The following is a 14,209-nucleotide window of genomic DNA, read 5'->3' on the forward strand; positions in this document are numbered from 1 at the left end:
TTGCCTCCTGAATGGGGTCTGGGATCAAGCCTGCAACTGAGGCTCAATCAAATATGGGACCCTTCAGTCCATAGGCTGATGCTCTATCCATTCAGCCAAATCAGCTAGAGCTGAAGGTATATATATATATATATATATATATATATATTAATATATATATATATATTAATATATATTTTATTGATATTTTTACAGAGAGGAAGGGAGAGGGATAGAGAGCTAGAAACATCGATGAGAGAGAAACATCGATCAGCTGCCTCCTGCACACCTCCCACTGGGGATGTGCCCGCAACCAAGGTACATGCCCTTGACCGGAATTGAACCCGGGACTCTCCAGTCCGCAGGCCGACGCTCTATCCACTGAGCAAACCGGTTTCGGCTGAAGGTATATATTTTTTAATCCATTTGTGTTTAGCGGACAGTTTTTTTTTTAATGATGTCAATATTTTTATTTTAAAAATGATCATATAATGCAATTCCCTTTTTTGATGTTCAGCTTTATGATTTTTAACACTTGTAGATGCCCATAGTAGGACAGAAAATAATTCTATCCCCCTCAAAGCTTCCTTGTGTTGTTTCTTTACAGTTCACATGTCCTGCAAGTCAATCTCTAGCATACAATGATAATCTCCCTAGTGGAAAATTTTTATTACACCATCATAGGTTAGGAATGCATATTACCATTGTTATCATTGTCACTATTATTTGACATTTCTTTTGTTGATTAACCATTGCTGATAGTCTTTCTTCTTCTTTTCCAACCTTTCTGAATTTTGGATTAAATTATATAACTACATTAGCATGAAGCGTTTAGGGTTGGTGGGAATTATTTTCTGGGCTGAAATATTGATTAGAATCATGTAAATGTAGTAGATTCTTAGAAGAGTTGTCACAAAATCAAGATGAAGCTTAAGCTTGAGTCTTACTGAAGGGTTAGTATTTTCCACAAAAATTGGGGAACTACTACAGCGTTGTTATATTACCTGCTCTGAAAGGTAGCCTAGAAATTCAAGGTTTTTGGTGACAGCTGAGTTCCAGCTTTGCAATTGTGAATGGTTCCTGAGTATGTCTGGAATCCTACCCCATCCTCCCCCTCTCTGATTGGCTTTAGAAAGCAAATAGAGTATAACAATAGGAGTTCTGGAATGTTCCTGTGTTTGTATTATTGTTAACTCTTATCCTCTCTTCTCAGAGACAAGAGATTAAGTTAAAACTGGATGGGAATCTTCAAAGGATATAACAGGATTTCCCCTTTCCCACCTCCCACTCCAACACTGACCTTCATACCTTCCCAGGCAGGAAGTTTTCCCTGTTGTTTTTTTTTTTTTGTGTGTGTGTATGTGTGACAACATGATGGGGCAGGTCCATCAATGGGGAAAACCCCATGGGAGAACACGCCTTTTGTGTACATTCCCAATATTTGCTATAAGTAGTGCCATCTAAGTCCCAGGTTGCTATCAGAACACCACAGCACCCCAGGGAACTGGGTATCCAGCACTGAGCACTTCTATTCTTTGAGCTGAAAAGGATGGGCTATAGCAAGAGTTTGCTCCAGGCTGCTTTGATGTCAGTGCTGCTGTTCCACCTCTGCAGCAAGACAGAAGGTAGGTGTCACTCTTTCTGCTCGCAGGGCAGGAAGATCTATTTTCATTTTCCTCTAAGCCTTGAACTCATCTGGGGGGTCCTCAGAGGATAGAAGCCTGTTAGAAAGTTTTCAAAAGGGAGTCATGGGAGTTGTCAGCTCATTGGTGAGTGAAGGAGGGAAAGGTTCCTGCTGCTGACCAGGCTTTCTTCTCTGCTGTCAATCACAGCAGATTGGGGGGTGGGTGGGCTCACAGAGACCCCTAAGGCTCCAGAATACTGCCAAACTGCTATTTCTAAAATGATGTAAATTGAGTAGCATTACCAGTGAATGGGGGCATTTTGAAATGTAAGGGCGCTCCTACTTCCCCAACTTTCTCATCTCCCAACTAAATAGTTTCAGCAAAGTTCAGAACTCATTATTTAGGGGTGGATTATGGCACCTGAGTTCTTCATGCTTGCAAGGCCTCTGGGACATCACTTGCCAACTTTGTGATAACATTTATCCCCTATCTTACAACAGGTTATAATTCAACTGTAGGAGTGTCCAAGTATTGCTTTATTGTTGTAAGAGAGCATCACTTTTTAGCAATAGATAAATTCCTAAAAATGCACAAAATGAAAAATTTCTATGAACTCCTATAATTTCAAAATGTTTTATTTATAGCTCATATAAAAGCAGCTTTTATGAATCACATTTTAATTTGTAAAGTATTTTCTTTTCATTCCTCTCAGTACTTAGCAGCCAGATGATAGATGAAAATCTGCCAATTTAAAAGATAATGAATTTCTTCATGTGAGAGTTACTCATATTCTTGAATAATTATAGTGGATTGAAATAAGAGAGCCAGTTTGTGTTTCTTACTAAAGATTGTCCCTTTATGAGAAGTCATGTGCTTCTAAACTATATTATTGAACCAAAATTTCCCAGCACACAAACTATTTTTTTTTTTTTGAGAACTGAAAACTACGTTAAATTCAGTCTCAAAGACACTGAAACTCTTCCTTTAAATAGTTTACCGCATAGATCAGATTCTAGGCTTCCCCACAACTACAAGTAGTTTCATAATACCTATCACAGAATAGTTCATTCATATGGACTCAATACCATTCATTTCTTTTTAGCAGCAAGCGCCTTCGATTGCTGCCTTCAATATACAGAACAAGTCATTCCTAGCAGATTTATCAAGGGCTTCACACAGCAGCTGGCCAACGATGCCTGTGACATCAATGCAATCATGTAAGTATTAACTGCTTTTGACTCAATTGTATCAGAATACATGGGAATTTCAGGCATAAAAATTTTTGCCTTTTTTGAATTTCATTCAGAAATATAAGATGTGGCAAAGATATGTTTTAGTAGTGCATGTCTATTTCAAAGTTCACTTTTTGTAGATATTTAATTTTATTAAATTTATTGTGTTGGCATTGGTTAAAAAAATTATATAGGCTTCATGTGTACAATTCTACAGTATATCGTCTGTATAGTACATTGTGTGTTTACCACCCCAAGTCAAGTCTTCTTCCATGGTGACGGAAGGATACTTGACTCAAAGCTCACTTTAAATAAGACTGGACTAAGGCAAAGGTTTTGCTTTAAAAAAAGAAGCATAGTAGGGGGCAAAATCATTTTCTAGATAAAATAATAAGCTAATAATGTGATAGTTCCAGAAAATATGGAAAACATAGACTAGACTTTAAAAATGATAATCTTCTACCAGAAAATGGTTGAGGCTGTAAGTAAAAACTCAGAGTAATTGTACTATCACATATAATAGTCTTGATTTATATCAGATATTATACTTTGGGATAATTTGTTATTGATTATATATATATATTCTGGGACTTAATTTTCTGCCATTGAGCAGCCATTTGTTAAATTGCAGAGAAAGTCAGGGAGCATCCCTTTTATTTCTTGCATCAAGCTTTATTGAGATAATATGGTTGTGTTGGGGGTTTTTTTGCATTTTTTTTCACCTGTGATGTAAATGAAATGCTTAGTACCTAGAACTATCAATTGGAATATGAAATTTCCATTGCATGTTTGGTGAAAAAGCCATTTGAAAGCTCTTTAAACACAAATCAAATTTTCTGATTTTTCAGCTTTCACACAAAGAGAGGGTTGGCTGTGTGTGCAGATCCAAAGAAGAAATGGGTGAAACATGTTGTGCACGTCCTCAGGTATGAAACACAATCTAGTAGCCTCTCTCCAAACATCTGGGGCAAGAGCAGTGTGCAGAGTGGTGGATCCTAGGCTTGCTGGCATTTTCCAACCTAGGCACTGTGGAATTTTTAAAAGGGAAATTTGAGTTGGACCATCAAAAAAAAATTCACTTTTTTTCCACTTAGAAATCATTTTTATTTTTTTTTAAACTTAGTGATTTTTTTTCACATGACATATTAAATTTCTCTATGCATTTGATAGTCACAAGCTATTTGATTCTTGTTGCAAAAATGTCTCCTATTTATATAATTTACATTCGTTTGTTAAAAACTGAAATATAAACAATGAAAAAGAGAACAACGGTTTTGATTTACATTGATGATAATAGAGCCACATTTTATCAATGGACAGAAGTCACCTAACATCACAGTGCCATAGACATGGGATTTGAAGACATGCTATAAGTGTTCACATCTTGTTTCTGTCATCACTAACTGAGTTATGATGGTCCAGGCCCTTCCTCTCTGAACCTTGATGTACTCATCTGGACTCAGAGCTGGTTGGCATCCTGACATGAGATTAGGGAATGAGAGGCAACTGTTAGGCACCAAAGCCTTTCCCGCCAGCCAGTCACCCAGTTTTTGCTTATGTGTTTCTTCTCTTTCTCTTTACAGCCAAAGAGTAAAGAAGATGTAAAAACAGATGCCTTTTGGAATGAAATTGGATACAGCCCAAAAACAAAAAGAACCTCGCTGGAGTTGGTGGTTTCACTTGCACATCGCTGAGGGTTTCGCAGTTATCTGATTTGTGTCATTGGACTTATCCAGTTAATGAAGTTGATACATATTGCATCGTTCTTTACTTTGTATAAACATTGCATTACAGCCAAACTATTTCATGTTAAGTTATTTATATATGTGGGCCTTTTGTGTGTATGTTTTACTATTTAATAATAATTTCTCATAAGCTACTTAGTTTAGTACGAGGTATAAAATTATGTTTGGAGGAATGAGATTATATAAACTTTTTTTGCAAGCAGCAACTCTTTAAAAAACTATTTAACATTCTTCTGTTTATAGTTTTGTTTTCTAAATTGTTGTAATTACCTGTAAAAGAGAAAAATGATGAGAATAAAACTAAAAGAAATAACCAAAAATTGTTTGTTGATTGAGTTATATGGTATTTAAGATATATAAAAAATTAAAGATCTAGTAGGAAATATAAACATATTCTGAAAATTTGTATTTCCTATTTACTTCTGCCTACTTATTACTTTTATCTCTATCCCTCATGGTCTAGGACTTCATTCTCTATGAATTCTAATGGAAAGTGGTTTTTTTTATTCAAAGTCATCCAAACCAGAAATTAGAAAGATCCTATAGCTGAGATTCATAGCTCAGTGTTTACTGATATAAAACTTTTAAAATAAAAAATGCATCTATATGTCTGCATGATCAAAGTCCATTGATGTAAAAGTCTTGGAATATGTGGATATTTTAGAAAGTTTTAAGAATGTTGGTTGTAACATTCCTAGATGTTTGCCCCTTCCTACATTTAGACCATTAAAAAGGACAGCATTCTGCAAAAAAAGAAAAAATATATAAGTGCACCCATATACTTTGTGACTGCAGAGACAGAACAACCATTTAAAAATTGCCTTGAGAAACCTCTTAGTCCATCATTTTGTCACCAGCCAGGTATCTAGAAATGGGCATTTGAGCACAGGAGTATTCTCTACTTCAAACGTCCTACTGAGGCATCTTTCCGTAGTTTCCAAAAAGAACATGGCTCTGCAAAGTGAACCTGATAGAGCCTCACTAACCAAAGGACAGACTTCATAGGTGTGAAACCTAGCGAGAACCCAGAAACAAGACAAAAGGGCCCTGAACTCGTGTAGTTACCAAAGTTTATGCTGTGCCCCCACACTGCCCTTGGGACAATCTGCTTCAGATTCCAAAGGCCCCGGGAAGATCACTGGAGGCAGGAACCCTGATGATATGATGCAAAACACAGACACGCAAATCCATAAAGCAGGGCAGAGGTGGGTCATTTAGTGGAGAGCTCAAACCTTTAAGTGGCTCAATAATCTCTGAAGACATCTCCCAGGAATAGTAACATTGAATCATCAGGGAAAGTATGCTCAATATCCTGTTTGTTTATTCATCGAACATGGGTTTAGTACCTGCTCTATGCCAGGCCCTGAGCCAAAGGAAGCTGAGATACCAAGAGGCAAATTCAGGACTTGATCTTTGCTCCCAGGTAATTAGGGTTGAGAAGTGTGGTTAGGAGGAGGGCATGACAAGTGAACCAGCTATTATGACACACGGTGATTAGCACTTGAATAATGAAAGTCATGGTGCTGAAGGGCATTCCACGTGAGAGCTTCCAGAAGGAAAGAATATTCAGTTGAACCATATTAAATGGCCAATGTATGATGTTCTTGAACTATGAAGATGGCATGTGTATATGGTTCAGTCCATACTTGAGCTGAGGTATGAGGGGCCAGTAGCAGCCACCCAGTTGTAAAGGGACAACAGAGGGTGTTTGGAAATATCTGGGGCATTTTTTATTTGTCACAATGTCTGGAGGGGTACTATAGGTATTCAGTGGGCAGGAGACAGGAATGTTAAACCTATTGGAATGCACAGGAGGGTCTTGCACAATGAAGAACTGTCCCACCCAATTTATTAACCACGCCACCAACTGAGCAACACTGGGTGGAGCAGGGGCAAGAGCAGAGTAGTTGCAGATTAAATGAAACTGTTACCTCAACTAAGTGTAGTGGTTTGAACTTGAATGTGGAAACTTGGGAAGCATTGAAAAAGTCAAAGCAGGAGGAAGGGGCAGTAGGAAGGAATGGAAGCAGAGGTACCAGGGAGTTTCAATGAGCAAGGTGAGAAATGGTGAGACTTCAGAAAAGCCATGGGGAAAAAAAGGGTACAGAAGAGAAAGTTTTGTGATTTCTGAGAATCATCTCAAACCCTCCTTTCTTGCACTCCCACCAGCCACCCTCTCTTTGAACCACATGGCCAGCAAGGGCCATTGCTGTTTGCTGGGAGGCCTCACCAAGTGAGCCCAGCAAAGCCAGAAAAAGAGCATATTTTTTTAGTGCTGTGAAGGTGTCTGAATCTTTTGGGACCGGAAATACTAATAACTATTACCTGAGGTTCTGGAGACTGAAATTTCTAGGCCAGAATGCCAATTTATTAATCACAATGCTAACATTACAGTGTCAAGTGCAAGGATATTCGATCTACTTGGCTTAGAGTGTTGTTCAAGTATTCCATTTTCTTGTGGATCTTCTGTCTAGTTTATTTTATTTTATTTTTTACTTATTATTGAATATATGGTATTGATGTATCCAACTTTCATTCTTCCTTTCAGTTTTGTCAGTTTTTGTTTCATGTATTTTGAGGTGTTGTATCTTCCAGATGGATTGATCCTTTGTTATTATGGAACTTCCTCTTAATTTCTAGTAACATTTCTGTTACTATGGGAGATTTTTAAGAATATAATAACAATTTTATTATCATAGATTAAAGATGAACACTAAATTCTTAATATCACCAAATATTCAGTCAATGTTCAAATTTCTATGTGTTTTTTTTAAAGGTTGTTTTTTTATTTTTTGGTAGTTGATTTGTTTGAATGAAGATCCAAAAAAGTTTACACACTGCATTTGTTTGTTTCCTTTTACTTTTAATCTATGTTTCTTATCATCACCCTCATCCCCTCTATTTTTCCTTTGCAATTTATTTTTTGGAGAAACCAGGACAATTGTTCTAAAGTTTCCCAACTTCTGGGTTTTGTTGATTGCATTTCTATGGTGTCATTTAGCATGTCCTCTGACTTGTAGAAATAATGGCTGGCTTGAAACTGGGGTCGGGGGCAAAACCACTTTACAAGTGCATTCTGGTGTGAAGTTGTCTAAACTGATGCCAGGAACAGAAGTAAAAGGGGAAGCTGTAAGACTATGTGAAAGTCTTCAAGGAATGTGAAGAATTGATCAAGTCCAATTCACAGCCAGAGAGAGGGAAGGTAGATGGTCATACATGTCCTTCAAAGGAGGCGATGGGAAAGGTGTGTAGGAATGGAGAAGTCCTGTCAAGGAAGCACAAGAATGCCGGTCTCCACCTGCTTCTGGCCCTGTGGTTGACTTGAGAAGATCACAGGATAGGTGATGTTCTTGCCATAGACTCAGGTTTGAACTGAGGCAAGGAGACAGGGGAGTGAAAGATGGAAGGATATGGAAGAGTTGTCCAAGAGCAGGACATCATGGAGATGAGTTGGAGACACACAACAGTATGGGGATGGAATAATGAGAAGTAGGAGAAGGGAAGATGAATGCAGGGGTTTGGATTTTGATGTTAATCATGCCATATGTAATATCAAGACTATTAGGCACTAAGTGCTGGTATCACTTGCTAATATTGCTAATATATTATCTCGTTTAAACATGAGGTAGGTACTATTTTTATGCCATAATGTGAATAGAGAAACTGAAGGTAAGGGAATTAAGGAATTTGCATGAGGTCACACAGACTTTAGAGATATGATAGAATTAGTTGGTTTCAAAGTTTTACAAGGCATCGGGCATAAAGGTGCTTCTGTGTCAATGAAGACAGTAGCACCTACGGTGTCTGATGCTCCTTGATGTTGGTTCTTTTGTTGGTTCTTTGTTATCTTCATAGTCACCTGTGTGCTCTGCTATCTTAGAAAATATCAAAGTATTGGAATATAGAATATCTTAGCTGGGTATTTTTTTGTATCAAAAAACTTAAAAGGTATGTTTCTTCAAGGAATAAGCTACATTTGTGATGTGGGCACCTTCTTCCCTAGCAGTGCCAGACCCATATCAAACTGTTGTGGTTTTTTTTTTTTCTTATTAAATCATAGTTAATTGAATAAAAGTTATGTTTCAACCAATCCAACCAACAGAGATCTATTGAACACCTACTATGTACTGTTCTGGTCACTGGGAATAAACAAAGTCTCTGCTTTCATGTGACTTAAGGAAGGAGAGACAAAAAAACAGAACAGGTAACCAAAGACATGTCTACTATGAAAGAAAATTAAAGAAGTCAGGTAAAGGAATAGAGATTGGGGTTGCGGGTGGGAATGGAGAACTATATTTGTTCTCAACCTATAACAATTTATTCCCTCTTCCTTATAAATAATGCTAATGTAAAGTAAGGAAGACAAACGTAATTAAACCTACCCAAGAGTCTGGTCTTAATTTTCTGAGATAAAATAAGGTCCATGGAGGGTTGCTGCGCTAGGCTTTGGTTTCCTCTGACTGAAAGGGTAGGTCATGAATCAGCATCCCTAGGACTATAAACTATTCTTCATTGGGTTGACTTTTTTTTTCTCACAGTAAAAAATAGGGGGCTAACTCAAATTAGAAGAAGTTAAATATGACTCAAACTTGGTGATTGAATTTGCCTACGATAGCATTATTTATATCTACAGAGTTTGGTGATTTTTTTCAAATTTGTTGTCATCATCTGGCTCTAACTGAATCAAAATAGATACACAATGTTTATGAATAAATCTGGTATAATAACATGGTTACAGGACATGCTGCCCATGCTCTAGCATGATACAATATAGTCTCCATTATTAGAACTGAGGCATTTTTTTTACAGTGAATGGTCACAGTTTGAAAAGTTGGTATGGGAAATTTATTTCACTTTCTTCCTGCTCCCCTCCTCCTTCACTTGAATATCAATCTATATATATAAAAGCCTAAGTGACTGTACAACTGAGTGACCGAACAACCAGTCAACAGGTTGCTATGATGTGCACTGACCACCATGGGGCAGATGCTCAATGCAGGAGCTGCTCCCTGGTGGTCAGTGCGCTCCCACAGTCAACCTCTTGCAGCTGGTCAACTTCCTGCAGTCCCACCCCCCGGCCAGCTGGGTCCAATTGGCCCTGATTGGGACTGGGCAAGATGGCCCCAATCGCTGGCCAGGCCGAGGGACCCCACCTGTGCAAAAATTCGTGCACTGGGCCTCTAGTATCCTTATGTTAAGTTTAAATTCACCTAAATTCCCAGGGGATGAGGAAATTGCTAGATTTAGATTCATTCAGTCTCAGACCATAATGAGCTTAGAACTTAGAGCAAATCCATGGAAGACAAGAGCTGCTGGATTCCTGAGTCATGAAATCTAGAGGATAACCCAGGTGGGTACAGGTTCCAAAGAATGGAGATCTCTTATGGGCTGAATTGTGTCATCTCCTCAAAATTTATATGTTGGAGTCTTAATCCCCACCACCTCAGAATGTGACCGTATGTGGAGATAGGGTTTTTAAGGAGGTATTTAAGGTTAAGTGAGGTCATAAGGGTGGGCCCTAATCCAATGACAGGTGTCCTTATGGGAAGAGGAGATTAGAACACAGATACACACAGAGGTAAGATCATGGTGAAAATACTGGGAGAAGATGGCCATCTACAAGCCAAGGAGAAAAGCCAAAGAAGAAACCAACCCTACTGACACCTTGATCTTGGACCTTCAACCTCCAGAACTGTGAGAAAACTAATTAATTGTTTAAGCCTCCCAGTCTGCAGTATTTATTCTGGCAATCATGGCAAACTAACACAGAGACCAAGAAGAGCAAATAGACGCTGAACCCAGGTCCTTTGGGATTTAGCACAGGTATTTATAAATTCACTCTTAACATGGTTCATGAAAACCACCTTTTGAATGAGATCTTTAGTTCCGTATGTGAATTTTCCTACTACAAAAGTTTTCTCACATCTGTCTTAGTCCTGTTATTGGGATGCAACTATGTTCATGGAGTGGAATAGTCCTGGAAAAACGTAATGAAAATCCCATCTCACTTGAATCATCTGTTAGCACTTTATTCACATCTCAAGGCAGGAGCTGACACACATGGTTCTTATCTGGAAGATATAAAGGATGGCCGAGTCCCCTCACCCCACCCTCAATAATGGGAGTGACAGGAAGCCCTCTCTTCTGTTTTTCAGCACCTGATGATCTGCTCATGCTTTAATGCATGTAGGGTAGAGGCTTCAAGTAGAAAGACCAAGTGGCATCTATCTTCTTTAACAACATCCAGTCTTAGGCAGTTGCACTGACTGCCTGGACCTTTCATCACTGTGTTCCAGTGATATGCTCTGATTAGGCATATCAGGTGCAATCTCATCTGGCCCGGATGTTGAGTATCACTTGTTTCAGGGATTTGATTTCCTTGGTTTCCACCCTCAGGCTTCCCGGGGTGAAGCTTGCCCTCCCTCTGCCCCTTCCTGCTGCCACCACACTGCTTAGCTGAGCACTGATGTTGCCTGGGCCCGACTGGGCCTGCCTCTCCTCTGCCCGCCCTGCTGTACAAACCATCAGGACAATCTCTAGATGGGAACCCTGTCAGCAAATGAGTCAGCCTCTATGGAAATGTCTATTGTAGTTAAGATGTTTCCCATTTTCACAACTAAGGGCAGGGAGTAAAAATCTTGTCCCTCCAAAACAAACTAAAAAACCCCACAATTAAGAAAAAGAAAAATGAGTAAGAGGCTTTTTTTAAACCTATAAAAGTACTATCTGTAGTAGAAATGCTATGGAAGTTAAGGGCAAGCCATGAGTCCTGGAATTTGCAGAAGTCATCCAAGTTCAGGGAAGATCTGAGCTGAGCATGTAAGAGTATGCTTCAGGTTATTTCAGGTGGGGGAAGGGACATGTGTGCACAAACACACATATGCCGTGTGTGTGTGTGTGTGTGTGTGTGTGTGTGTGTGTGTGTTGCAGAAATGGCTGGAGATGAGGGTGGAAGAGGCAGTCGTTACATTAAGAAACCATCAATGAGACAATGAAAAACAACCAAAGGGTTTCTAGTGAGGAGTGACATGGTCAGACTGGGTCAACTCCTCTCTGAGAATGGCTGCCTCTCTTCTTGCTACTTATTCCCATTTTCTTACATCTGCTTTGCTTCATTTTTTATTCTCATGCAATTCTTTAATTTCTTCATTGCTCCCTTTTCTTTCAGTCTGTCAGCAGGCTTCAATTCTTTCCCCAGCTAACTAAACCTCACAATGTGTCACCAAACCAATTCTCCTGTCATCATCCTTGTTCCTTTGATTCCTTGTGCTCTAAAACCCCACACAGGTTCAACCCAGTCCTTCATCTTAATTTACAGATGACTAAGTGTTGGTCACAATTAGCTCCACAATGTTGGGCCTGCTTCTCCTGAAAGTTCATTAGCTGGGCTTTCACCAGGGCTGTCAAAGAGAAAGTTGCATTGGATAAAGTTCAATAGGCAAAGATGACTTTATTCAAGGCTATTGCAATGAGGGAGAGAGGCCATAACTAAAGTCTCAACTCAATTCCACTGAAACAAAGGTCAGAGGAATTTTTTCAGAGTCGGGTGGGGTACTGTTGTCCATCTGTGTTTGCTAACTGGCTTTACCCAAAGAAAAGTAAATTTGCTTGCATTTTAGTGATAAGAAGTAGTTTTGTAACTTGAAGCAAGGTGCCCACCAAAGTTGGGCTTTCACCCTTCCACAGAGGCTGGGAGGAAGAAACACTATCTGGTCTTAGATAGTTATATTTCAAAACAGTAGCTTTCAGAACTAACAGGAGGCATTTAAAAGAATTTACATTTCAAAGGGTCAGAGAATAGTTCTAATGACAAGTTTTCTACAGTAGATGCTCCAAGAAAAGAAGCCTATGGGGAGGAAGATCCTGGTTGAAAGTCCCCTCAAACTGGAAGAGACTAGGTCACGGCCAAGTTATCCGCTTTAGGTAAACTCAGCAGCTTCTCCTCTGTGTGGACTCCAGGCTGGCGCTTGCTTTGGCACTGCCTGGGGGGCCATGCAGCTCTCCACAGGGTGGTCCTCTTACAGCTTTGCTTCCTGCTCCACAAGGAACACTGACATCATCTGACAGGGATCCTCAGCTTCCCTCACTGACTTTGCAGCACCAGCCTGTGAGCCTTCTCAGGATCTCGCTCCCAAAATTTTCCCTTCTTTGTCCTGTTTCTTCAATATCTTCTCCCCTGACTTTTGAAAAGGTTTTAAACAAACTATAGGTGGAAAACAAAGACACAACCGAACAAAACTTCAACTAATGATAAGTACCCTCTCCTCAAACTCCACCTGAGACTAATACTCCTCTCTATTTGTCTGTCTGTCTGTCAGTTCATCTGTCTCTCCCTCTTCTTTCTCTCCAACCACTCAGGGTCAAACACCCCTGTTCACCACCTTCTCCCAGGGCTCCACAGAGTGACTGTCACAGTCTAGGTTCCCAGGATATACCTGCCAAGTTAGTGAATGATCGAGAGTTTGTTATGCCCAGATTTCGTGATTCCCAAAGACCACGAGGGAGCCGAGTCCGATGCAAAAGCAAAGAGCCTTTTAATCGAGCTAGCTCGAGCTCAGTCACACACACACACACACACACACACACACACACACACACCCCGGCCTTTTAATCGAGCTAGCTCGAGCTCAGTCACACACACACACACACACACACACACACACACACACACACACACACACACACACCCCGGCGCAGCGGTGAGGTGGAGAGAGAGAGAGAGAGTCAGCCCCCAAACGCGCTGATTTATAGGGGGCCTGGGAGAGGTAGGAGGGGTGAGGTAGTGTGGCCTCCGCTGATTGGTCGGGATCAGGTAGCACATGGGGCAGGGTGCGGCTTACCTTCCCCTTGCATTTCTATTGGCTAATTCAAAAGTGTGGGTTGGGCTCTTGGAGAGGTTCTAGGGCGGGAACCTGACTCCACGAGGTGAAAGATATGGAACAAAGGGAACATGGAGTCGGTCTCTCCCCGCCCTTTCAAGTTCACCTGCTGAACTACAACACATGAACGCGTGTTTTTCTTTATGTGGTTTGAACAACTAAATTAAGTTAATCTTTATTAGCAATCACTATTTTAGGAAGCAGGGGCCATTTCTACCCAGACTCGTAGACCCTGACACCCTGCTTATCAGATGCAGAATCTGTATGAAGTTGTCAACCATGAACCTACTTCTGACCAGACCCTGATGGCTCTTGTGTTTATTTACTTACTGATGTAAATTCTCTACCCTACAACTCAGATCAGACTATCCCTATGATATTTAACTATCACTTTAGCCACCCAACCTTTCAATTTTCAAGGAACTCAACTTACTAGTAGTTGATACCCAAAAGAGGGGTGAGCATTTAAAGGAATTTGGGCACAGATGTGGTCTCCCTTGGTCATCAAAGGGAAGCAACTGTCCAAGTTGGAAGGTTGGATGGGCTTCCATTCTCAATTATACCTTAGGCTCTCAAAGGTGCTTTTGAAAGAAACTATCCTCCCACCGTTGCTTTGTGATTTAAGTTCATTATAGACATTTCCATTATCACTTGCATTTTTTTTTAAAGTACAGATCTTTGTTTGTTGTTATTTTGTTCTGTTTTTTTTTTTTTTTTTTCCTACTCTCTATTCATGATAGAGTTGGGTC

At 39.9% G+C, this 14,209-nt stretch overlaps 1 protein-coding gene across 1 annotated transcript; it reads left to right on the top strand.

Annotated features, from left to right (window-relative positions):
- Positions 1–1,528: 1,528 nt before the first annotated feature.
- On the top strand, positions 1,529–4,441 carry CCL20 (C-C motif chemokine ligand 20; the record flags this gene model as incomplete). Its single annotated transcript, XM_080668181.1, has 4 exons — positions 1,529–1,604; positions 2,707–2,821; positions 3,685–3,762; positions 4,420–4,441. 4 exons carry the CDS (start codon positions 1,529–1,531, stop codon positions 4,439–4,441), a joined length of 291 nt encoding a protein of 96 aa, XP_080524307.1.
- Between the last annotated feature and the right edge of the window lie 9,768 nt (positions 4,442–14,209).

The sequence above is a fragment of the Plecotus auritus genome (assembly GCF_963455305.1).
Source record: "Plecotus auritus genome assembly, chromosome: 5".
Lineage (NCBI taxonomy): Eukaryota > Metazoa > Chordata > Mammalia > Chiroptera > Vespertilionidae > Plecotus > Plecotus auritus.